Here is a 26,059-nt window from a genome sequence, read left to right as displayed (position 1 = left end):
CAGCTGCTCACCAAAAGGTTGGAGGTTTGAGTCCATCCAGAGGCACCTCAGAACAAAGGCCTGGCGATCTACTTCGGAAAAATCAGCCCCCGAAAACTCCAGGGAGGCAACGGAGCGCAGTTCTCCTCGGACACACGTGGATCGCCGTGAGTCGGACTCCACGGCAACTGGTTTGTTTTTATTTTGGGTAGTGTCATAATATCTAAAATGAATCCCCCGCTCATTGTCCACTCCTCCAGACCAAACTCAAAAGAGAGCGGCTCCAATCAGCCGGGTCAGTAAGCCGAGTTCGCCTGAGTTCACAGATGGGGGAAAAGGAGGCCCCCCGATGTCTGATGACTCACCAAAGGCCCCCGCAGTGAGGCGGCGACAGGCCTAGGGGACCAGGGGCTGCTGCGGGGCTCTCAGGCTGGGACACTGAGCGGGAAAGGAGGAAGAGGAGAGGCTTGGAGAGCTGGGAGGAGCGACGCAGGGGGAGGCGGAGGGGAAAGGCCTGCATGGCCGAGCCACTCCGCGCCCTCCGCCCTCCCAAGGCACAGGGTTTTCCATTCTGGCGATTTCTTGGTCACACCTCAAGCCAAATCAGGTTGTGTCCATTTGAAAAGTGACTGGGTCATTTGTCCCCTGAAGGAGCCCTGCAAGCAAAACGGTTAAGCACGTGGCTACTCATCAAAAGATTGGCTCAATCCACCCAGTGGCTCTGCCCGAGAAGGACTTGGTGATCTGCTTCCGTAAAGATTGTTGTTGTGTGCGATAGAGTCGATTCTGACTCATAGTGATCCTATAGGATACAGCAGAGCTGCTCCACAGGATTTCCTAGAAGCAGACTGCCAAGTCTTTTTTTCCCACGGAGCATTGTTGGTTTCGAACCGCCGACCTCTCGGTTAGCAGTCGAGCGCTTAACCGGTAAGCCACCAGGGCACCTTTCATCAAGAAAACCCTACGGAGCAGTTCGACTCTGTCAGATGGACTCGCTATGAGTCCAGAATCCACGGAGCAGCACTCAAAAACAACAGGAAATTCAAGGGATTAAACAAAACACAAACAAACAAAAAAACCCAAACCATTGCCGTCGAGTGGATTCCGACTCACAGCGATCCCACAGTGACCTTACAGGATAGAGCAGCACTGCCCCGTAGGGTTTCCAACTGGCAGCTGGTGGATTCGAACTGCCAGCTTTTTGGTTAGCAGTCGTATCTCTTAACCACTGACCCATCAGGGCTCCTTGAAAGGATTACAGAAGCCATTTTCCTTCCTTCAGGCTGAAGCTAGGGACGCCCCCTACTGGAAAGGTGGGAGAGGCAGCTTTTCCGGGGGTTGTCAGCCCAAGAGTCACCCTGACAAAAGGAGCTGTCCTTCACCAGCGTTCAGGTGTGAGTATGCATTTCTAGGCTGCTCTTGTTCCCAGCTCCTAGCACCTCTCAGCTCCTCTTTCTCAGAACAATGAAAGAAACCCCTCTGGCTTTAAAAAAGACCCACAGATTTTTTTTTTTTTTTTTAATTCTATATGCCTTCCTTCTTACAAAAATAAAAAATAAGCTAAACACGTGGGCAGCAAGGAAACCCTGGTGGTGTAGTGGTTAAGTGATGCGGCTGTTAACCAAAGGCTTGGCAGTTCGAATCCACCAGGTGTTCCTTGGAAACTCCATGGGGCAGTTCTACTCTGTCCTATAGGGTCACTATGAGTTGGAATCAACTCGACGGCACTGGGTTTTGGGTGGGCAGCAAAAATGGTGATAATTACCATGTCCTAGGTACTTGCTGTATGCCAGACAAGCGCCTGACATTTTACATATATGAATTTATTTAATCCTAACAGGGATCCAAGACAGAGGCATTATTTCTAATTTTCAGATAAGGAAACTGAGGTTTAGAGACGTCATCCAGCTCGCCCACAGTCTCACCGATGCTGGCGCATGGGCAGCAAGGATTTAGATACAGGCTATCTCACCAGAGCTGGGACACGGGCAGCTAGGATTTAGATCAGGCTACCCCACTCCAGAGCCCTCATACACTTTGAAACACAGCAAGAGACTGAGCAAGCAACCACCCAACCAGCCCTAGGCCTGTGATTTCAATAGTAGGGTTTGGGACTTAGAACTGGAGTCAGTCCCAGATCTCCGTGTTCCTACGAGTTCTGTGGTCTTAGACAAACTACACTTTGTGAGTTCCAGTGTTCTCATCATAGAAATAGGAATAAACAAATATTCACAGCAGCTTTATTCATAATTGCCAAACACTGGAAGCAACCAAGATGCTGTTCAATAGGTGAGTGGATAAACAAACTGTGGTACAAACATACAATGGAATATGAATCAGTGATTAAAAGAAATGAGCTATTAAGCCAAGAAAAGACATGGAAGAATCTTAAATGCATATTGTTAAGTGAAAAAAAAAAAAAACCTACATACTGTATATTCCAGCCATACGACATTCTGGAAGAGGCAAGACTATAGACAGCAAAAAGATGAGTGGTTGCCAAGGAGTCAGAGGGGAAGGTGAGAGAGAAATAGGTGGAACACAGTGTACTTTTAAGGCAGTGAAACTATTCTGTAGGATACTGTAATGGTAGACACATGACATTATGCATTTGTCAAAACCAACAGATACTGTGCAACACAGAGTGAGCCCTAATGTAAACTACAGACTTCAGTTAATCATAGTGTTTCATTACTAGCTCATTAATTGTAACCAATGTATCATAGGAATGTAAGATGCTAATAGGAGAAATAATGTGCAAGGAGGGGGTATATGGGAACTCTGTACTTTCTGCACAATCTTCCTGTAAACCTAAAACTGCTTTAAAAATACAGTCTATTAAAAAAAATAGAAACAGTGACCTGTCTCATGGGTTCTTGGAAAGATTACAATAGACTGCCAGGAAGGCACCTGCATATGTATAATAAATGTGTTCCCTCCTTTTTGATTGCAGCATACACCAAAGATTTTACCAAACACTTTGTCCCCAGTGCTCTCAGACCAGGCTGGTGGTGGGTTATTACCACTGATTAGAATCCTCAATGGCTGACCTAGGTAGTTGCCAAATAATAACATATTTGGAACATACATATACTAAAAAACAAACAAACAAACAAAAAACCACTCATTGTTTATCTGAAATTAAAATTTAAATGGACATGCTCTATTTTTATTTGCTATATCTGGCAACCCTAAAAGTTGATAAGAAGCTGTGCTGGAAGAGAACTTTGGAAGCAACTGGCCAAATTCCAAGTTCTAAGCAGTTTGGGGATTGGCTTGAAGGAAGCCACAGCAACCAGTGGAAACTCAGTCTTGAAACTTGCCCTTCCCACATCACGACCAATCCAGGGAACTCGTGTCAGACTCTCCTTTCAGCACCCTAGAAAAGGCGCTTCCTAGAGCAAGAACCTGCATGCATTCTGGGAAACGGTGTCGTCTCAGCTAGAATCCCTTTATCATTACATTTTTAGTTGTCTGTGGCCTCTTTACAGAACAAATTACTCTGCCCATCTGCATACTTGATGGGGGATCGATTGTTGAACTATTTTTTTTAAAGTCTAAAGAATTTCTAGTAAGATTGAAAAGGTGAAGAAAGATTTTTCTAAACATTAGCCAACTCTCTTGCAGGTTCTGATACTGTCTACTTTGAACCTTCAGTTCTTCTAATACCTGGTAGGAACACAACCCCTTTGAAAGGAGTTTTGCTGGGAAACAGATTAACGTGAAAAATTATATATATATTTAAAATGAAAATAATGCACCTGTCACAGAAACCTACCTACCAAAGCCTAGAGTTACAAAAATGGCACATGGAAAAAGAAAAACTCAATACAGACAGGGTTTTTCTACAAAAGAAAGAATGAAAAGTCAAAGAAATCTGTCCCTCTTCCGGCAAATTTCCTATTACCCAAAAACCAAACCTGTTCTCTTCCACAGCGCTGCTGGGTGGGTTCAAACCACCAGTGGTTTGGTTGGTAGCCCAGTGCAAAGCTTTTGGGCCACCCAGGGACCTTAAGTTTCCTACTAACCAAGTAAAGGTTATTTATGGTCAACTTGAAAGCCCCAAAGCTCTATCCCTTCTTCCTGCATGTGTGACTCAAAACATGCCCTTCCTGATCACACAAAAACTGGATTAACCCCGGTAGCCATTTGAGCAGAGATAACAAGGCTGAATATGTGTTATGTTAAACTCTCAGTGTTTCTGGAACCACACCAAAAGGAACTGAAATGTTTACCAGTGAGGGTTTGTAGAATTAGTCCCCCACAATGCCACCCTCTGGCTCAGGCAGACTCAGGATGGTTTGCAGTTTATGGAGCGGAAGATGTTCACCCGTGTCTCATGGCATCACATGTCATGCTACTTTCTATTCATCCCAAATAATAAAGAGGCAAATATCTCAGCCCAATTAGGGCGGCATTTCGTTTTACTACCAAGTAGCTGTGATGGGCTTAATGGCCTGGTTTACTCATGCAGAGAGAGAAACTAAGAACCCAAATAGGACAAGATAGCCGCTTTCTGCATAGGCCTGATCCCCACCGCGGTGTTAATAGCTGTTTAAACATGTATTAAGGTCTAACTTGAGAATCTGTGTTTGTTTTCGCTCTTGTTTACTTACAACAAATATTTAAACTGTGAAATGAAAGTGCTTTGAAACGTAAAATATTTAAGCTGTGAAGTGCAATGGCCTCATTTCCTAGCTGCACATGGCCATTAACTGGTTGTTCTAGGCCTGGGTTTTCTCTTCTGTAAAGTGGAGACAAAACCTCCTTCCTTGCTGGGTCATTTTAAAGTCCAAAGGAGATAATATTCTGAAAATAAGCTTTGTAAACTGTTGAGAACTATTAACATAAATGAGAGCAGTTTCTTCTATTCAAATACAGGTAGAAGCTTTCTTTTCTAGAAGCTTAAGAGCAAAATAGTTTACAAGTTTGGAGTAATGCCAAGCACTGAACTAAGCACTTGGTTAGTGCTGGGTTGCTAACCAAAAAGTCGGTGGTTCGAATATACCAGCCGCTCCATGGGAGAAAGATGTGTCAGTCTGTTCCCATAAAAATTACAGCCTTGGAAACCCTATGGGGCAGTTCTACCCATTCCTATAGGGCTGCTAGGAGTTGGAATGGACAGGAAGGCTGTGGGTTTAGGGTTTAGTTTCACAGGTATTTTCTCTCTTAATCCTGTAACAGCCCTAGGAGTTACTCCCTGTGCCTCAGGCCTGTGCGGTAATACATATTAGCATCAGAAAGGGTTAAGAAGGTTCCCAATCAAGTATAAGGAAAAGCTGGTTTGCAGATTCTGAGTGGGTCCCATTCTCAAAGGAGATCCTCTTTAGATACCTACAAAAGGACTCCTTTTTTTTCTTTAATCGAATATAGTTTTTTTTTCTTATTGTGGTAAATATATTTCAACGATCTTCACGTGCACACGGCGGTGACGTGAAATCATTGTGTTCATCACATTGTTCAACAATCAAAAAATCACCCTTACCAGTTTCCAAATTATACCATGTCCCTCATACAAGGAATCCTTTTAATAATCCATTCAACATCCAGGCCTTCTCAATGTCTTATAGTTGTCAGAGCCAGGACCAGATACATAATTTGCAGGGCACACCAAAATGTGAAGACGCCGAGTCAAGTGTTCAGAAATTCTTCAGAACTTCAAGGTGGTGACAGAACAGCATCAAACCAAGCCCGAGACCCTTCGGAGCATCGGCCCGTGTGACTGCTCAGGTCACGGGCTCTATGAAGTCGACCCCACCAACAGCTTTTTCCCCGGTAGGTTTCCACGGTCTTAATTGCTTCCTTTCTGCCTAGCCAGCTGGGTGCACCTGAGCCCCAAGACGGAGTGAGCCCGTCGCAGGCCCACAGCACCTCCTTTCTGTGGGCAGCTGCACACTGTGAACCAGCAGGGCCTGACTGGGGGCTCCCCTCTGCTGCGGGAATCACTGGCTTGCTGGGGGCGGTGGTGAAAGAGTTGAAGCCTTGGTTTGGGAAATTTCTGTTAGGCAAAGTGGGTAATATTCCACGAATCATGGACTTGTATCACAAGAATATATGGTGCTTGGGAGCTGTCACCATGCTAAGCTCTGAGTTTTTTGAATGTATAAAATGACATTAAAAAAAAAAAAAAGACCCAAAAAGCACTCTATTTTCACTAGAGAGAAATGAAAACACACTGATGTTCAAAAAAGAAAAAACTAAATATTTCTATTCTCACTGTCCTGAGACAACTGTTAGTAACGATAACAATAATCACAGCTAATTTTCTCCTGCCTTTACTGTAAACCTGGCAGTACACAAAGTGTTTTCTTATCAGGCACTGTGTCATTTTACCCACATAATAACACTATCAGGTGCTGTTGCTAGGTGTCTTGGAGTGGAGTCATTTCCGATTTATAGTGACCCTGTGTACAACAGAATGAAACACTGCCCAGCCCTCCGCCATCCTCACAATTGTTGCTATGTTTGAGTCCTTTGTTGCTGCCACTGTGTCAATCCATTTCGTTGAGGGTCCTCCTCTTTTTCACTGACCTGCTACTTTACCAAGCATGATGTCCTTCTTTAGCGACCGGTCCCTCCTGATAACATGTCCAAAGTATGTGAGACAAAGTCTCACCATCCTCACTTCCAAGGAGCATTCTGGCTGTACATCTTCCAAGACAGATTTGTTCGTTCTTCTGGTAGTCCACAGTATATTCAATATTCTTCATCAACACCATAATTGAAAAGCATCAATTCTTCAGTCTTCCTTATTCATTGTCCAGTTTTCCCTTACATGTGAGGCAATTGAAAATTTCATGGCTTGGATCAGGTACACCTTAGTCCTCAAGGTGACAGCTTTGCTTTTTAACACTTCAAAGAGGTCTTTTGCAGCAGTTTTGTCCAATGCAATATGTTGTTTGATTTCTTGACTTCTGCTTCCAGGGGCCTTGACTGTGGATCCAAGTAAAATGAAATTCTTGACAACTTCAGCATTATCCCGGTTTATCATGATGTTGCTTATTGGTCCATTTGTATGGATTTTTGTTTCCTTTATGTTGTGGTGTGATCCCTACCAAAGGCTGTAGACTTTGATTTTCATCAGTAAGTGCTTCAAGTCCTCTTTATTTTCAGCAAGCGAGGTTCTGTCATCTGCATATGGCAGGTTGTTAATGGGTGTTTCTCCAATCTTGATGCTGCGTTCTTCTTCATATAGTCCAGCTTCTCAGATGATTTGCTCAGCATACAGACTGAACAAGTATGCTGAAAAGACACATCTTTCCTGATTTTAAACCATGCAGTATCCCCTTGTTCTGTTTGAACAAGTGCCCCTTGGTCTATGTATAGGTTCCGCATGAGCACAATTAAGTGTTTTAAAATCCCCATTCTTGGCAATGTTATCCATAATTTGTTGTGATTGACATAGTCGAATGTCTTTGCGTAGTCAATAAAACACAGGTAAACATCTTTCTGGTATTCTCTGCTTTCAGCCATGATCCATCTGACATCAGCAACGCTATCCCTTGTTCCATGCACTCTTCCGAATCCAGCTATTCAGATAAGACCTATAATTATCTCTCTTTACAGATGAGGAAACTGAGGCTTAGAGATGGTAAGTAGATTAGTTAAGATTGTTCACTAATGACAGTTGGAATCTGAGTTCAAGCTCAGCTTGCCCAAACTCAGAACCTATGATATTAACAATTCTAAGACCGTCTCCATGGTAGGAAGACCTGTGGACATGTAGAAAGAAAATATCGGAACTCCTATTGACGTTTAGTCCCTGGGTAGCGCAAATGGTTTGCCCTTTACCACTAACTGAAAGGCAGTGCAAACGTACCTGGCAAAGCTGTGAAAGAAAGGTCTGGTAACCTATTTTCATAAAGATTACAGCCAAGAAAACCTGATGAGGTGGTTCTACTCTGTGATACACGGGGTTGCCCTGAGTAGGAATTGACTGTATGTCAACGGATTTGGGTTTTGGTTTGGAATAGGTTTATAATCGTATAAATATATATGTATATATACATTGAGAATGGATGCTGACATATTTTTATTAATGGGGTTGCATAAGGAAAAAAGTTTAGAGAGTGATTTTTATATATGTAGTGTGTGTGATACATTGCCATACATGTTTTTGTACCAAAAAAGGACAATATATATTTTTACTTTTTCCACATAATATATTTGTATTGCAATCATCTTTTCATGCCAATAAACATTCACCTACAACAATATTTTTAATGTAAATACTGGGCTGAAGGACTAAATTTCATAGCTGAGATGTAAAACTTTAGAATAAGAACTTGATGTCCATCCCACATTCCTATACCCTTCTCTGACTCTGCTTCCATGAATGGTTGGAATATAATTAACTACCTGGAGGCCAGGGACTCTTAACAACAACAACAAAAAGCATCTTTATACTAAAGGGGACTAGAAGACGAGTCAAACTCACAAGCCCTGAGGCTCCATTCTGTGCCAGGTACCCCGCAAGGCGCTTTATCTCACTGAATCCTCACAACAAATCTCCTAAAGATAAGGGGCTTTGGGGCTTTAGGCTTAGACAGCCCCAAACTGGCTCAAGATCACAGCCAGCAGATGAGGAGGGCTCCTCTTAAGCTCACATCTGTCTGATTTCAAAGTCCATGCTTTTTCCCAGTGTCTCCTCTAAAGAATGTGGCATGAGCATGGCTCAGCAACAAAAGGAAGACTGGAAACCCCTGTCTGCCATCACAGCCCATGGTCAGTCCAGTTTCTTGCACACTGTAGGCACTTAATCTACACGAATGAATGTGATTGAGCGCTGAGAAAAAGATACGTTGTTCCCAGGGCACCAAAGAGTGCTGCTCACTTCCTGGTTTCTCACTCTTACTCTGTCTCCGCAAGGGGCCGGTACTAGACTGGGGCCACCCCACTGACACAACACTGCCTGCTGTCCCTCACAGCCTTCCTTGCCAGGGATAGCAAAGATCCATGGAGGCCTCTTTGTACAGGTGTAAGTTTTTTAAAATAGTAAATTTAAGATAGCAGGGAGACCTGGGGACCTGTCTCATCCACCTGCTTTGCCGTACATACACCATGCCTCATTTCATCAGCTACAAAATGAAGGGGTTCAAATACATAATACTGGGCATCCCTAATACTCTATGCTTAGAAGAGGTGAGGAAAATGCCCACGCTACAAGACGGATGGTTCTTTTCAAATCAAGCCTCTTCTGATAGCGTACGTCCAGAATTTGAGGAATATTCACCCTGCCTAAGAGTAAACGAAATTAAAACCGAGGCAAGTAATGAATGTGGCAGGGAGACAGAAAATAGGCTTTTCAAAACTGTGTATCTTTTAAACACATTTTAACCTTGAGTTTTTGGTAAATAATAAACTCATGTTTCACAACGTAAAGTCCATGAAATACTGGTCCGGCAAGATGCTCCAGACATTGTTGCCGCTGTTGGCTACCATTGAGTCAGTGCTTGACTCGTGGTGACCCCACACACAATGGAACAAAACACTGTCTGGTCATGCCCCAATCCCATGATCAGTTAGGGATCAGACTGTTGTGATCCATAAGGCTTTCACTGGCTGATTTTTGGAAGTAGATCGCCAGGCCTATCTTCCTAGTTCATCTTAGTCTGGAAGTTCTGCTGAAACCTGAAAACCGACAGACTAGTGTTGGCTGTACGTGAGGTGCTCTTGCCGGGAATGAACCTGGGTCTCCACGGAAGGTGAGAATTCTACCACTGAAGCACCCATCTCCAGGTATTAAACCAAACCAAAAAAAACAAACCCACTACTGTTGAGTCAATTCCGACTCAGAGCAACCCTATACGACACAGTAGAACTGCCTGGTGGATTCAAACTGCTGACCTTTTGGTTACCAGCCATAGCACTTAACCACTACACCACCAGGGTTTCCCCTCCAGGCATTAAAAAAAATCAAAGCCACGTCTGTCGAGTCAATTCCGACTCATAGGGACCCTATAGGACAGGGTAGAACTGCCGCATAGAGTTTCCAAGAAGTGTCTGATAGACTCAAACTGCTGACCTTTTGGTTAGCAGCTATAGCACTTAACCGCTACGCCACCAGGGTTTTCTCTCCAGACATTAGGGCCAAATAAATATAGAAAGTGCTGCCTACCTATCCTCTTCTTGGAGAGTCACTGTGCACAAGAGCAGACTGAAAGCTTACTGAAGAAAACTTGGTGAACTCTGTTTGACTTTTTTTCCAGAGTTTAGTACTTTATTCATCAGTATTTCCCCCTGCTTTTTTGAATAAGGGATCCCATAGTTTCGCTTTATACTGTGGCTGTACATTTTGTAGCTGGCCCTGGCCAACACAAACAGACATTCATATGATGATTTTACAAATTTCTTTCTTTAAAAAAATTTTTTTTTTATTGTGCTTTAAGTGAAAGTTTACAACTCAAGTCAGTTTCTCATACTAAAACTACATACACCTTGCTATATACTCCTAGTTGCTCTCCTCCTAATGAGACAGCACACTCCTTCTCTCCACCCTGTATTTCCACTCTGTTCAACTTTTAACCAACTATTTCCCAAATTTATTTGTCCACAGTCACCGATTTTTTGTTGCTATTGTTGTTCTTGGTTTTGCTGTTTTTTTCAACATAACAACTCAGCATCTGGTCAATGTCACTTTCTTTGAGTTTTGATTATCTTTAACAACAGTAAGCTATTCAATCACTCCCAAGCTCAATTTTTCCATCTATAAAATGGAAATGCTAACATTGAGAAACGTTAAAACCATAATACGGTAATATAAATAATTATAATGTCACACCAAGTTTCTTAATTTTGCTTGTAACATGGGAAAAATAGGATTAACCTCAGAGGCTGATAAAACAACAACAACAAACCAAACCCATCACCGTTGAGTAGATTCCAACTCATAGCAATACTTTAGGACAGAGGAGAGCTGCCCTATAGGGTTTCCAAGGAGCGGTTGGTGGAATCAAACTGCTGACCTTTTGGTTAGTAGCCAAGCTCTTAACGTCTGCGCCACCCGGGCTCCACAGGTTAAAAATATGTTTAAATGAGTTAATATTTATAGAACATGTAAAACGGCCTAACACTTTGTCATAGGTTGAATTGTGTCCCCCCAAAACATCTGTCAACTTGGCTAGTCATGATTTCTAGTATTGTATGACTGTCTACCATTTTATCATCTGATATGATTTCCCTATATGTTGTAAATCCTATCACTATGACGTAATGAGATGGATTAGTGGCAGTTATATTGATGAGATCTATAAGATAGTGTCTTTAGCCAATCTTTGTCAAGATATAAAAGAGAGATTTGAGTAGAGGAACACAGGGACCTTTTATCACAAAGAAAGCAGCCTGGGGAGCAGACTGCGTCCTTTGAACCCAGCGTCTCTGTGCTGAGAAGCTCCTAGTCCAGGGGAAGATTGATGACAAGGACCTTCCTCCAGAGCTGACAGAGAGAGAAAGCCTTCCCCTGGAGCTGATGCCCTGAATTTGGACTTCTAGCCTGCTAGACTGTGAGAAAATAAATTTCTTTGTTAAAGCCACCCACTTGTGGTATTTCCGTTATAACAGCTCTAGATTACTAAGACACATTTATAAGTACTTATAAATTATTATAAGTAAATAAAACAGCAATGCTCGAAGCTGATTTACAAAAGAACTTGTCTGTGTCTTTAAGTTCAACCTCTAAATACAGTCATCTTATAGGTAAAGAAAAAAGCTGCTTCTCAAGGATTTTTTTCCACAAAAGCATATTGCTGATTCATTAAGGACCACTCCCCACAGCCCCAAATAAAACAAAAAATGAAAAATCAAACCTGTTGCCCTCAAGTTGATTCTGACTCATAGTGGCCTTATAGGACAGAGGAGAACTGCCCTATAGGGTTTTCAAGGAAGAGCTGGTGGATTTGAGTGGCCTACATTTTGGTTAGCACACATAGCTCTTAACCACTTCGCATTACAGCTCCAGCCTGACACTGAAATGTTCAATTTCTGTCAAGTCAGATTTCTTTATTCTGCCAATAAAGATAGCAATGATTCTTACAAATCTGTGCTGGAATACCAAAAAGGAGACTCCAGACTGGCAAATGGTGTGAGGTCTGGAGCCCAGATATGCCACTCTTTAGCTCTGTGAACTAGGCAGTGTCAAAGAGAAAAATTAATAACTGACATCCTACTTTGATTTTAAGGTTTTTCTTACCCATGAAGCCAAATATTAACTGTAAAAAAATTCCTGACCCAAAATTAATCCCACCAGCAGCTTTTTTCACCCAAAGTTGCTAATCCTTTCTTTCCTATTGGAAGTCTGTTCAAAAGGTGTCGTGGCTGCAGGTGGGCCGGAGACCACCCTGTGATCTGATATTAGTAAAAGGGGGTGGGGCAGGGTTCAATCAATCATGTTAAGATTAGCCAATGGCTGATCTTCTATTTTTCTCCCTCCTCTTTTCTTTTTGGAAACCTTGGTGGCATAGTGGTTAAGTGCTACGGCTGCTAACCAAAAGCTCAGCAGTTCAAATCCGCTAGGCGCTCCTTGGAAACTCTATGGGGCAGTTCTACTCTGCCCTATAGGGTCACTATGAGTCGGAATCGACTCGAGGGCAGCAGGTTTGGTTTGGCTTTCTTCCCTTTTTAAGCCTCATCATAACTAGCCTACTTCGACTCATTTACTTTTTTTTGGAATCAGAATGGTATCCCTATAGGCATGTAGAAAAACTGCTCAGAATAAACCTTATGTTACAATTTCTTTCAGTTTTAATTATTTTTAACACCAGCAAGCCACTTAACCACTCCAAAGCTCAATTTTTCCATCTGTAAAGTGGGGATAAGGAGCCTTGGTGCCACAGTGGTTAAGCACTTGGCTTTTGGCTAGCAGCCAGTGGCTTCATGGGAGAAAAACCTGGCGATCTGCTCCTAAATGATTACAGTATAGGAAACCCTATGGGGCAGTTCTGCTTTGTCACATGGGGCTGCTATGAGTCGGAATCAACTACAGGGCACTTAACAACAAAACGGGGATAATAATAGCACCTGTGGTCACGTGGTTGTTATGAAGGTTACACGAAATGATGATAATGTTAATAATACTACATAACATTTTATGTAAAAGCACTTGTAAGTGGGTTGCTTCAATCTTCCCATCTGTAAAATGGGGATAATGATAGTGTCTATGGTCATAGGGTTGTCGTAAGGGTTAAACATAATAACAACACTATGCAACATTTATGTCAAAACATTTTTAAATGGATTACTTAGCAAACAGTTCTATGATATAGGTACTTCTTTATACCCTTATTTTACAAAGAAACTGAGGTCCAGAGAAGTAAGATAAATTACTCAGAGTGGCTGGGCCTGTGTTTGAACCCCAATGGTTAGATTCCAGAGTTCCTGTCTTCACTATGGCCTCCCAGTTGATGCCAGAGAAGTAGGTGCTCAGCACAGTGCCTAGCCCATGGAAGCTGTTATTTTCACTCTTGTAACTGACTTTGGAAACCCTGGTGGTGTAGTGGTTAAGTGCTACAGCTGCTAACCAAAGGGTCAGCACTTCAAATCCACCAGGCACTCCTTGGAAACTCTTTGGGGCAGTTCTATTCTGTCCTATAGGGTCGCTATGAGTCAGAATCGACTCGATGGCACTGGGTTCTGGGTTAACTGACTTTAAGGAGCCTTGGTAGTGCAGTGGTCAAAAGGTCAGCAGTTGGAACCCACCAACCACTCCTTGGAAACCCTATGGGGCAGTTCTACTTTGTCCTACAGGGAGGGTCTCTGAGTGAGAATCAACTTGATGGCAATGAGTTTTTTTTTTTTTTAAACTGACTTTAAAGGCTCTAGAAATGGAATTATAACTTTGAGCTTTCGGTGCCCTAACGTGTAAGAACTAGGAGGCGAAGTTCTTTAATGTCTTTGACTATCTTTTTCCTTCAGAAACTACTCTCAGAACATCCAAACAAATTCCTTTTCCCCATGGGAAACAGCCACATTTCGACGCAAGGCTGTGAACGTTGTGATGATTTCCTTCCCAATTGAAGTTGGTAGGAACATACTCTCATTCTGACCCAGCCCTGAATTGTAAAATGTAGTCAGCTCACTTTTTCTTCTAAGTAGGAGCACCCTGACCACACGGTTACTTGCTAACTTCCATTTTTCAGGGCTTAAAAAAAACAAAGACAAAAACGCTTTGCATTTACAAGCTTATTTGTGGCTGGCTCAGTGATAAAGCCTGTCTCCTTGCCCTGTCAGCTTTCAGGAATTCATGGAGTTTGTCTGTGTTGTGTTACCGGGAGTAGCTTATCTTTGTGGTTTAAGGGCTGACTTAAAAATTCAGACTGTCAACTATTTAAAGAAAATGGAAGTCTCCACTCCACTATTTAATTAACTTTCAGAGAGCAAAGCTTCCTATGGGTTATGATACTGTTAGCTTAAAATAATCTTCACTTTAGGAAATGTGGCAGGAAGCAAAATAAGAAGGGGAGAATTGCTGTTTTTAAGGGCATTCTAGGTAGAAGAATTAGAACAAAGCCATGACGGCAAAATAGCAAAGGATATGTGGGGGAAAGGAGTCCCTGGGTGGTGGAGGTTCGAGTCCACCCAAACGTATCTTGGAAGAAAGGCCTGGTGATCTACTTCCGAAAAATGAGCCACTGAAAACTCCATGGAGCACTGTGCTGCTCTGATGCACATGGGGTCACCAAGGGTTGGAACCAACTTGACAGCAAATGGTTTTCAGTTTATGTGGGAGGAAAAACAAAAAGAAGAGATGAATGGACAGATATTTAGAAGTATGGACAATAGAGTATGGGAGGTTAAAACTCATAATGCCAGATCAAGTAGGGCCTTGAATGCCAGGTTGAGGTGTTGGGGTGTGGGTGTCTGTCCGCAATGAGAAACTGTAACAGATTTTTTGAACAAGTAAACAATAATGATCAAGTCTGTTTTAGGAAGGTAACTCCCAGATTATGTAGGCAGCAGTGTGCCATGAAAGCAGTCCTAGTGGTGCAGTGGTTAAGCACTCAGCTGCTAACCAAAAGGTCAGGGGCTTGAACACCAAGCCGCTTCACGGGAGAAAGATGAGGCAGTCTGCTTCTGTAAAGATTACAGCCTTGGAAACCTTATGGGGAAGTTCTACTCTGTCCTGTAGGGTTGGTATGAGTCGGAATCAACTCGATGGCACCTAATAACTAACAACAGTGTATGATGGGGAGTCCTGGTGGGCAATGGTTAACCATTGGTTAAGGTTGGCAGTTTGAACCCATCAGCTGCTCTGCAGGAGAAAGATGTGGTTTGCAGTCTGCTTCTGTAAAGATTACAGCCTTGGAATCCCTGTGGGGCAGTTCTACTTTGTCAGGGTCACCATGAGTCAGAATTGACTTGAAAGCAATGGGTTACCTCTTTGAGTTGTGGTGAGGATTGAATGAAATCAGGCATGATTTTGAACAATGTCATAGTAAGCACTTAATTGTTAGCTCAAATAAATAGTATCCACATACACTTTTCTTGAATGGATAAGAATGAGGGCTGAGAAGACTAGTGCTCTGATAAAGAAAAGGGAAAGGAGGGAGCTGTCTGACAGATGGGGGCTGGAAGGGTGGGAAGTGGGAAGGGGAAAATCCTCAAAGATGATTCAAGAGGATGGTAGTAATTCAAGGGCTGACAGTGAAAGAGGAGTTAGCCTGGAGGCTGGGATGCTGGGGATTTCAGCTTTGGAAATAAGTGAACTCAAGACAGAGGGGTATATTCACAAGTGGCCGATCAAAGCAGGCTTTTAGAATTAGGTGTTAAATCATTGTTTTAACTGAAAAAGCCCTGTTGCCCTGGTCTAGGAAGGTGTTTGGGGGGTATCTTTTGGTCAATGTTTATACCTTAGTGAGAAAATTCAGAGAAATTCTAAAGGACAAGAGCTACAGCTACTAATGGAAATGAACGGAAAAGTGGAATCTGGAATTGCCACTGAGGTAGCCCTTGATAGAATGTCAAACTCCCTGGAGGGAGGGGCCCCTGCAGTCTTTACCTTTGCACCCATAACACCTAGACTGGCACTGACACATTTTAGGTGTTCGGTAGATGTTTATTGGATTAAGTAATGAATTTTCTAGAATTTAAGTTTACATGCACCAAACACACATAAATTCCATTTCAGCACTTGGCTCCTCTGAGGAATCTCCCTATGCTTGAAAATGCCCTTCTCACCTAAGAAACCTGATTTAAGAAAACAAGTGACCTGAAAAAAATAAGGACAATCTCAAATACACAAAGATGTTCATCACAGTATTACTTACACCAGCAAAAGAAAGGGAAACAACTCATATTTTAACAACAGAAGGGTCGCCCATCCATTTGACAGGTTATTTTTACTGCAGGAATTTTTTCAGCACTTTACAAATCTTACCTTGTTCCTCACCGCAATACTATGGGGTGTGTACTATTATTAGGAAACCCTGGTGGCGTAGAGATTAAGTGCTACGGCTGCTAACCAAACGGTTGGCAGTTCCAACCCACCAGGCATTCCTTGGAAACTTTATGGAGCAGTTCTACTCTGTCCTATAGGGTCGCTATGAGTCGGAATCCACTCGACGGCACTGGGTTGGGTTACTATTAGAAATCCTATTTTATAGATGAGGAAACTGTGGCTCACAGGGTTTGAATTTGCTTAAGATTACACAGCTAATAAGTGGCAGGCCTGGGATATGAATGAGGCTGCCTGGTCCTAGTGGAGTCCTGGTGGCACAGTGGCAGAGTGCTCAGCTGCTAACCAGAAGGTTGGCAGTTTGAACCCACCAGCTGCTCCATGGGAGAGAGATGTGGCAGTCTGCTTCTGTAAAGATTACAGCCTTAGAAACCCTGTGGGGCAGTTCTACTCTGTCCTATAGGGTCCCTAAGAGTCGGAATTGACGGCAGGGTTTTAACAGGCCTGGTTCTAAAGTCCTTGCTCTAACAACTATATGCGTTGCCTCATGGTATTTTTATTTTGCCTGATTTTTAAAATTACTTGTATAACAATATTTTGGAGGAGAAAAATATCCCCTCTGTTCAGGAGGGGAGGAAGCCAGATGGGGAGGTGGTGATAGCCGTGAACCAAATCCTGCTTCATAATAAGCCTGGTGACAAAGGTTCATATGCCCCATCATTGCTTTCACCCTTATTAGCAATAACCAATGCTCATGAAACAATTGATGATTTACACAGCCTTTCCCCTTCACTAATCCCCTCCTGAAAATCACCCTGGATAGTCATTTTTCATGAACTCAATTCACCGATGAGGAAACCGAGGCTCAGAAAGGATAAATGGCTCATTGTCACAAGGTCACACTGCTATTTGTCTGATTCCCAATCGCTTGTTCTTTCTACTCCTCAGCATGGTATAGACAATTTCAGACTTGTGTTCTCCCCTTCTTCAGCCTCATCCTCATTCAGAGAACCACTGGGAACAAGCTGAAGTTAAGGGCAAGGACTGGATTAGGCTAGGCCAGACTAAGTCACTAAACTTGAAATCCCAGAGCAAAAATGTGTGGGATACCACAAGCATGTCATTTCTATACCTTCTTCCACTGCAGGCAAGGAATCTTCCTGAAGGAAGGTTTGTGAAATTATCTTGTCTTTCTCCTCTTTCCCCCAACACATTATTACAACTTCTTTAGGGCCAGCTTAGTCCCAAAAGTCTTCCCAGAGGTAAGCAGGAGATAAGACAGGATAATGACACCATAATAAACAGTAATAGCCAAAATGTAGGGAAAGCTTGCTACATCCCTGATGCTGCCTTGGACAACATTGACTTACATTTAATTTTCACTCTGTTGGGTGCCCTCAAGTTGAATTCAACTCACAGGGACCCTATAGGACAGAGAAGAACTGTCCCACAGGGTTTCGAAGACTATAATCTTTACGGGAGAAAACTGCCATGTCTTTTCTCCCATCGAGCCGCTGTTGGGTTTGAACCACTGACCATTCGTTTAGCAACCGAGTGCTTTATGCATTGAGTCACCAGGGATTCTTGAATTCTCACAGTAGTCCTATAAAGAGGGCAGTGGTGGTACAGCTGCAGAATTCTCACCTTCCATGCGGAAGACTCTGATTCAATTCGAGGCCAAGACACCTCACGTGCAGCCAGCGCCCCTCTATCGGTGGAGGCTTGCCTTTGCTGTGAAGCTGAATCGCTTTCGATGGAGCTTCCATACTAAGGTGGACTAAGAGGAAAGGCCTGGCACTCTACGTCTGAAAATCAGCCAGTGAAAAACCCTGTGGATGACAACAGTCCGATCCCATTGTGCATGGGGTCACCATGAGTTGGGGGGCCAACTGCACAAAAGCTCACAATGACAACAGTTATATAAGGTAGTTGTCATTTCTCTGACACCAAAATTGAGGCTCAGAGGGCATCAGTCGTGCTTGACTGATGTTCCACAGGGACAAAGCGGAGGAGGGAAGCTCAGCAACCCATAGACTGCAGAGCGCGAGCTCTTGATCCCGAAGGCCTCGTTTGTAAATCTACTTCAGACTCACCCGCATAAATGATGGCATTCCTTGCATAGAGGATCTCCTAGGAAATAGGGCTCCTCCAGCAAAGACAACAGTGAAGGATACAGCAGCTCTGGATGTTGTTTGCCAATCATCTAGAAACTAGTCTTCCCCTCCCTCTGGCATTTTCACTTTATAATTAAAAAATATTGGTGCTAATTGATTTCTATGATTCCTTCAGCTCATCTCTCCTTCCTTTAAAAAAAGGTTATTTTTGGTAGGAAATAAAGCCAATGGGAGAACGTGGTGGGTGGACTACGGTGTGTTTGTAGTTTCTGAGGTGAAGCTTCACTCCCGGACGGGATGTTTTCAAGCTTGGAAGGCATTCTTTTGCTATCAGTCCGTTAAGGAGCACACTTTTCAAAGGACTTGGCAGGGACCGAGTACTAGGTGATCTGTAAATAATCTATGGGGAAAGTTTACCAGGAGTCGAACATTAACATGGCAGAGGCGAGGCTTTTGCACGGGTCACTGGCCTGGGAACTGTTTCTGTTCAGAAGCCTAGCCTCCTCCTTTAACAGTTTTCTACTTCTCCCACTACAATTATGGCACTGAAGGGACTGAGTGGAGCAGGTAGAGGGTGAATTCAAACGTAAACACTCTGTGGTGCTGTGGCCAGTCAGGCAGTTAGAACCAGCAAGTGTCTCGCAGTAACAATACAACTGTCAGGTCAAGTGTATGAAGGGTGAGGCCCCTTCGGGGCAGCTGCATAAAGAAAGCCCCCTATGAATCCCTTAACTAAGCAGCTGATAGATTTAATCTTTTTGAGCATCCGTTACAACTCTTCAAACACAGGGTTATTATAAATTAAAAAAAAAAATCAGCACAGGCTACCAAAGCTTTTTATAGATCTCTTCATCTTGCTAACAGATGACAGTAAATAGAACTTGGGAAGGCTTCTAACTACAATTCGTTGTCACTCTGGCTTGAAAAATTGTAAGAAAGCGACACTCCCAGATTCATTCACAAAAAGAATAGGTTCTGTTTGAAGAAGGGAGAGATCTTAGTTCCCTGCCCCCGGGATTTACTTCCTTTTGATTTTGCCCCCATTGTTATTTAAAATCACAGCACTAATTAAATTCAGCTATGGCAATATTGCACAGTAACATCAGAATAAGGATCATTACCTGGTATAATCTCCTTTGGCTTCCTGGAAAAAGAAAAAAAAGATAAATAATCAATATGTATTTATGCCAAGCTCAATGAGTTTTACTCTTGATCATTAAACTCCCCGGGTTTTGTCTGGAAGAATGTTTGCGCCTTAACATAAGCACCCCTCTACCTACGGCCATGGAGAAGAACGTGGCCTTGATAAGAACAAGCCAGTGTCCACGAAATAGCTCTTATTGTTTACGGAACAGACAAATGCATCTGAAACGGCACAAATAAGTCTTTCTCTTTTTATGTTTCAAAGTCCTGTCTGTTTGGCATTTTTTTTTTAGGCGGGACTCAGATCTTTTAAACCTCACACAGGTAAATCAACAGGCACTATTTGTTTTCTCTTTTTAAATCAGCACGGAAACAGACTTTGTTTTTCAAACGTTGGTGCCTTTAATAATTAAAGGGCTCTTTTGCTCAACCTCGAAGTGATCTATTCAAAAGTTAACTAAATTTAAATGAAAATTACAACCGTTGTAACAACTGCCACCTCCAGAATCAAGTAACCTCAGAAGGTCTTTTCCAGGAATACGGGGTTAACTCTTTCCCCTTGGAGAGCTCTGAATTTCATTTGCCGTTGAAGCACACAATATCTCACTACAGCTCACGCAAACTATGCCAAAACAGAAAACGGTGGCTCACATTTTTCACTGGCAAACAACCAAACTGGCTTAAAAATCTACCAGCCACTGGCCCGTGCAAAAGTTTCAGAGTTACAGACAGTTAACAAAACCAGCAAACAAAAAGGAGCCAGGAAGAGGCAGTTTGTAAATTCTTACCTGTAAAACGAGTGCTGCTAACTTGAAGATGGTTTCGCTGTCTACTTCGATTTGGCCCTGTGGGTGGAAAAGCAAAGCATCACTGAGCACAATGCTGCCCTAGGTTGCAGCCAAAGGCTGTGGAGTTGGGGAAGCTGTCACAGCTTGGCACCTCCAGTTTACAATCCAATGCAGATCATACCATTGCAGGGGGAAGGGGGGGTGGAGAGACCAAAGGAGGGTTAAAGGAAGCCACAGTGTGTGTGTGTGTGTGTGTGTGTGTGTACACGCTCGTGCGTGCACGTGTGGGCGTGCATTTTAATTAGCTTTGGGAATTTTTGCTTAGAGAGCCGTATTCTGGAAGAAATATGAAGGACTTTGAGGCTGAAAATGCAGACAACTTCTCAGTGAATAATTTTTATCTCTCCAAGTCCATTTTTAAGCCCTACAGATTTTTCCTAGATTAGTTTGCTGAGTGTTTTCCTGAGATAATTTTTTTCTCTGTGCTATAAAAATGGTTGTTTTTGTATGCACACAATACGAACATTATTATAAATATAAATTCACTTCTGTGTCAACCGCACATTACTGAATTAATATTCATACCATTATAGCTAAAATGTGAAGGCTTAAAACTCTGTTTCAGCAAAAGCTCAGTATACTAAAATTCTTTTTTTTATATTGAAGTTTTTTTTTTCTGAACATTTTATTGTGGTTTGGGAGCAAGTTTACAGAGGAAATTAATTTCCAATTCAACAATGTCTACATATTTTGTTTCTTGACATTAGCTGCAATCTCCTCAATGTGACAGACAGCGCCGTACCCACTTCCTCCCTGAGTTCCCTATTTCCATTCGCCCATCCTTCCTGCCCCTTTCTGCCTTCTGAACTTTGTTTTTGGCCAAATGCTGCCCTTTTGGTCTGGTCTGATTGTTCTCTAGTTATTGTTCACTTTATAGGCCTGTCTGTTGTTTGGCTGAAAGGTGATCTCCCAGTGTGGGTTCAATTCCAGTTTGAAGGGCATCTAAGGGCCATAGTCTCCAGAGTTCCACCAGTCTCTATCGGACCAGTAAGACTAGTCTTTTTTATCAATATGAATTTTGTTCTACGTTCCTCTCCCACTCTATCCAGGACCTTCTACTGTGATCCAATCAGAGCGGTCAGTATTGGTAGCCAGGCACCATCTAGTTCTTTTGGTCTCTGGCTAATGGAGGCTGTGGTTGGTGTGGCCCATTAGTTCTTTACACTAATTGCTTCCTTGAGACTCTGACTTTCTTCACTCCTCTTTGCTCCGGACAGGAAGAAACCAATAGCAATATCTTAGATGGCCACTCATAAGCTTTTAAGACCCCAGTCACTACCCACCAAAGTAGGATGTAGAACATTGTCTTTAGGGGCTATGTTATGCCAATTGATCTAGATGTTCCCCAAGACTATGGTTCTAAGCCCTCAAGCCCAGTGACTCTGTCCCTTGAGGTGTTTGGTTATGGCTAAGAAGTTTTCATAACTGTGCCCCCTGTGTGCTCTACTATGTACATGGATATATTTGTGGCACATACGAATACATATGACGTATGTACAAATATCCTCTGCCAAACCTATATATGTTTGTGAGTGTACTCCCATTATATTGAAACTTGATGAACTCATTTTTTGTATCATTTTTTTTTTTTCGTCCTTCAAGTTCCCAAAGAAAAATGGGAGTTCTGGGCCTTGGTTAACAAAAATGCTTTTTCAGTAGCCTGAATGCATAAGTGTTTGTGTGTGTGTGTGTGTATGTGTGTGCAAGGGGTATAGTGTCTATCAATAATACTTACATGAGCCTTCATCTATTTAAGTGTGGTGATATATGTGAATACCATTATTGCATCATTTAATACTGCAGCACTGAGTGTTATGGAGATCTTTATTTTTTAAAAAATATATTTTTGTAGTATGCTAGCTTGTCAGCATTAATGCATGCAAACACAATTTCACATAAGCCCCTCCTTGCCTAAATCCCTCATAATTAGTGCTTGAAAATGAAGAGTGTTTAAGAACATGGAACTCATGGGCCTGGAAACTACACTCCTTCTTTCTGCCTTCTCCCTGTTGAATCCAAGCTGGAGAGTTTCCTAGTTAACCCAAGTGCATGAATGAAGATAATTCAATCGTTTATGACCATGTATATACTAGGTAGGTTTACAGCAGTGCTGGTGCCCAGAGGATTTCTGAAAGGATTATGCTTTTCACTTGGGTTTCCAAGTGATTTGACTGGGGTTCTCAAAAGCAAACTAATGTAATAATTATTTTAAAAGTCATACCATAAAATAAGCAAACAACTCGGGGCAGGACATCAGCAGTGATAATTATTGATGTTTCATCTATACTACGAAATGAAAAACAAATTAATTTCATCCGCCAACATACAGGCATCCCTTGTGAAACCTGAGGCTGAGGGTCTGCTTCAAAGTTTTTGGCTTCAAGGGCTGACAGGCCCAGAGCCTTGGAATTCAAAGCTCGCCTAGAATCTCTAGAAACAGATTATAAAATCAAAGAGAAGCCAGGTCGATTGTAGGAATCAATTGCCCTCTGTCTTTCAGGCAAGAGACAGTGGTTTTGTAATCGGTGAAAGATGATGAGGCCCTTAATCCACCAGGTGAGGTGGGTGTTGATCAAGATTAAATTGTCAAAAGGGTAAATTCCTTAAGTTCAAAGAAAAAAGAAATTCATGGAGACAGACGGGGGCTAAAAGGGGTGCTCAAAAACCTCTTCTAGTTTGAAATTGGGCTGGAACTCAAATGTTTAAGTCAAATCTCTTGTCTTAAAATCTTAGTGGAAAGAAAATAGTAAATTAAAAAATATTGAGAAACATTGAAAATCAAAAAAAAAAAAAAAATTGAAATTTACTGCCAACTCCTCTGACACTGCCCACCCCCCTTTGCCTCCTCTGAACTTTTGATGAGTCATCTAAACACTATTTTAGGCACCGACTTTTCAATTTAGCAAATGGAAGTTCGGCCAGACAGATAAAAAGACCTAAAGCAGATACGCGTAGGGAAGCTGCCAAATACTTCTCTACCTTAGAAGGGTCATTAAATATTAAAAATGCTGAACTGAAATGGGGAACTGAAGCGTGAACCGTACCAGGCTGAGACAGCTCCAGAAGAGTGGGAAGGCAAATACATGATTCACCTGTGGGACTTGTCCACCTAGTAAATACTCCCAACACAACGGTGGGAGAGGGGGTGACGCTGGAGTGGAGGGGTGGTGCTTATCATGATCTGCTCTAGGGAAAGAGAAGACTGTACTGTTTGGCAAAGTTCCCTATTCTTTTATGCCCCTCAGTCCCACCTCACTCTCCAGTTAACAACCAAACCAAAAAAAGCCAAAGCGACTGCCGTGGAGTCGACAGAACAGAACTGCCCCATAGTTTCCAAGGAGCATCTGGCGGATTCAAACTGCCAACCTCTTGGTTAGCAGCTGTAGCACTTAACCACTATGCCACCACGGTTTCCAGTTAACAACCACTGTTCTAGAAATCCAAGGCAACATACTTTGATGTCTAATACTGATTGCCAACATTACTTGACTAGTGAGTAGATTCACTAAACAATGGATCAACCAGATTATACTATTTACTAAGTTTCAGTAACTTCCTGGGGTGGAATGTAACTAAGACTCAAAAACAAAAAAACAAAAAAAACTCCAGAATTCACGGAGCCCTGGTGGCGCAGTGGTTAAGAGCTGGGCTGCTAACCAAAAGGTCAGTGGTTTGAATCTACCAGGTAGTCCTTGGAAACCCCATGGGGCAGTTCTCTCTGTCCTATAGGATCATTATGAGTTGGAATTGACTCCATGGCAACAAGGTTGGGTTGTTTTTTTTTTTTTCTTTTTTTAAAGGAACTCCAGAATTTCATACCAGATGTGTAAAGGTTTCTTAGAAGCTGCAGTCTGCCCCAGGATGCAACATCTGTTTTCCTTACAACCATGGCAACAGAGGTAACCTTAGAGGTACTGGGCGAGCTACCATTTGAGAGGTCTCTCCTCAGAGAGAACAGTAATGGGATCCTTCAGTGGGTTTCTATGACTGTCAAGGATAAACAATGAGAACCAGAGAAGTGAGTCAGATGACGTGGCTGAATGCACAAAGGTAATATGAAACAATATCAAGTCATGGCTAATTCAGCTGGATTATGAATCCAATCACTGGGTCACTAGATTCAGGCCCCATTTTATTTTTGTCCTTGACTTGTGGACCAGGACACCATGCAAATGAGGTGAATTCTAGGATTTGGTTCTCAAGTAGGGGGACATAAATAAAAGGAACTGTTAGAACTTGAAAAGTATCTTAGTGAAAAATATGACCCCTATCATTTTACAGATAATGTCACTGAGGCTCCAGGAGATGAAGGTGTTTGCCCAATCACACAGTAGATAACAGCAGAGGGTGCCTCTGGACTCCCAGTCCACTGCTCTTTCCTGTTCCACGCTCTAGTCAGCTTTCTATGACTTCTGTGCAAATCTCTCACCAGGAATTCTCCAAAGGTATGCTTTTGGTAAAAACTGGAATCAAGCAGACCTGGGGAAAAATGACCCCAAATGCCATCTCCACTGTTCGTTGGACTGTACTGCAACATCAAACATAAAATCTCATGGTAGAATGGGAAATTTATTTCTAGAGACTCACCCTACTTTTGCTATATCAATGCTTTACTGCTTGGAAACTTAGCCTGTGCTATAGCAGTGGATATTGGTAGCTTTGTCACAAATACTTTGGATTTAGAACTACTTGGCACAATGTTGGGAGAACTGTTTCTTTCCCCATCTATTACTAATTATCAATCTGTTTTAAGGTTAAAAATTAACTTGTAGAACACCAACAAGCAAATGTAGAAGGAATGAAAGAGATAGAAAATCATCACTTTGCAACTATCATAGTACTAATTGATTCAGGCAATAATCGTCAATAAATGAAAACAATTGGGCAAAAGTTTGATGAGAAATAGGACGGGCTGTTCACGTAATTTTGAAGTCTCTCTCCACAGATTTCTTATTAATTACAAAGGGGAAAATGGTAACTCTCCGATGGGGAAACCTAGCAGACACCATGTTAGCCAAGTGATGAGACATCGCCAATCACTGCGTGCAACAGCATCGTGTGCCTCCTGACGTTACACACTGAAGACCCCAACCTCACCTGTATACAGTGTGTGCTGGAAAATTAAATGTTTTGCAAACGGCTGGGGGTGTGGCTGGGGGGAAGCCCTGATTTACAGCAATTGTTGATGTGCGTGATATAAATACTCCCACCATGGCTCATTTCAATCTACCAACATGATGTCACAGAACATGGAGTTAGGAAGAGATGTGCAGGATTGGCTCTCATGAGCTGGTCTAAGCTGGCTCAGGCACACCACTGTGTAGTATTCATATACTGAATATATATCACTAGATCTAATTATCGGACCAATAAGCAACATCATGACAAATGGAAAAAATACTGAAATTGTCAAGGATTTCATTTAATTGGATCTACAATCAACACCCATGGAAGCAGCAGTCAAGAAATCAAACGATGTATTGCATTGGGCAAATTTCCTGCAAAAGACCTCTTTAAAGTGTCATAAAAGCCAAGATGACACTTTAAGGACTAAGATGCACCTGACCCAAACCATGATATTTTCAATT

At 42.4% G+C, this 26,059-nt stretch overlaps 1 protein-coding gene across 6 annotated transcripts in view; it reads right to left on the bottom strand.

Annotated features, from left to right (window-relative positions):
- FRMD4B (FERM domain containing 4B) overlaps window positions 1-26,059 on the bottom strand; it is a 386,589-nt gene that overhangs the window by 67,237 nt on the left and 293,293 nt on the right. For all 6 annotated transcript variants that reach the window (XM_064275017.1, XM_064275018.1, XM_003409793.4 and 3 more), the window contains 2 exons: window positions 20,412-20,468; window positions 19,602-19,624 (listed from right to left, as the gene is read on the bottom strand). In XM_064275017.1, the coding sequence (XP_064131087.1) occupies window positions 19,602-19,624; window positions 20,412-20,468 (80 nt within the window). The remainder of the gene's footprint in view (window positions 1-19,601; window positions 19,625-20,411; window positions 20,469-26,059) is intronic.

Source organism: Loxodonta africana, chromosome 22 (genome assembly GCF_030014295.1).
Source record: "Loxodonta africana isolate mLoxAfr1 chromosome 22, mLoxAfr1.hap2, whole genome shotgun sequence".
Taxonomy (NCBI): Eukaryota; Metazoa; Chordata; class Mammalia; order Proboscidea; family Elephantidae; genus Loxodonta; species Loxodonta africana.
This window is presented reverse-complemented; position numbering and strand designations above follow the sequence as displayed.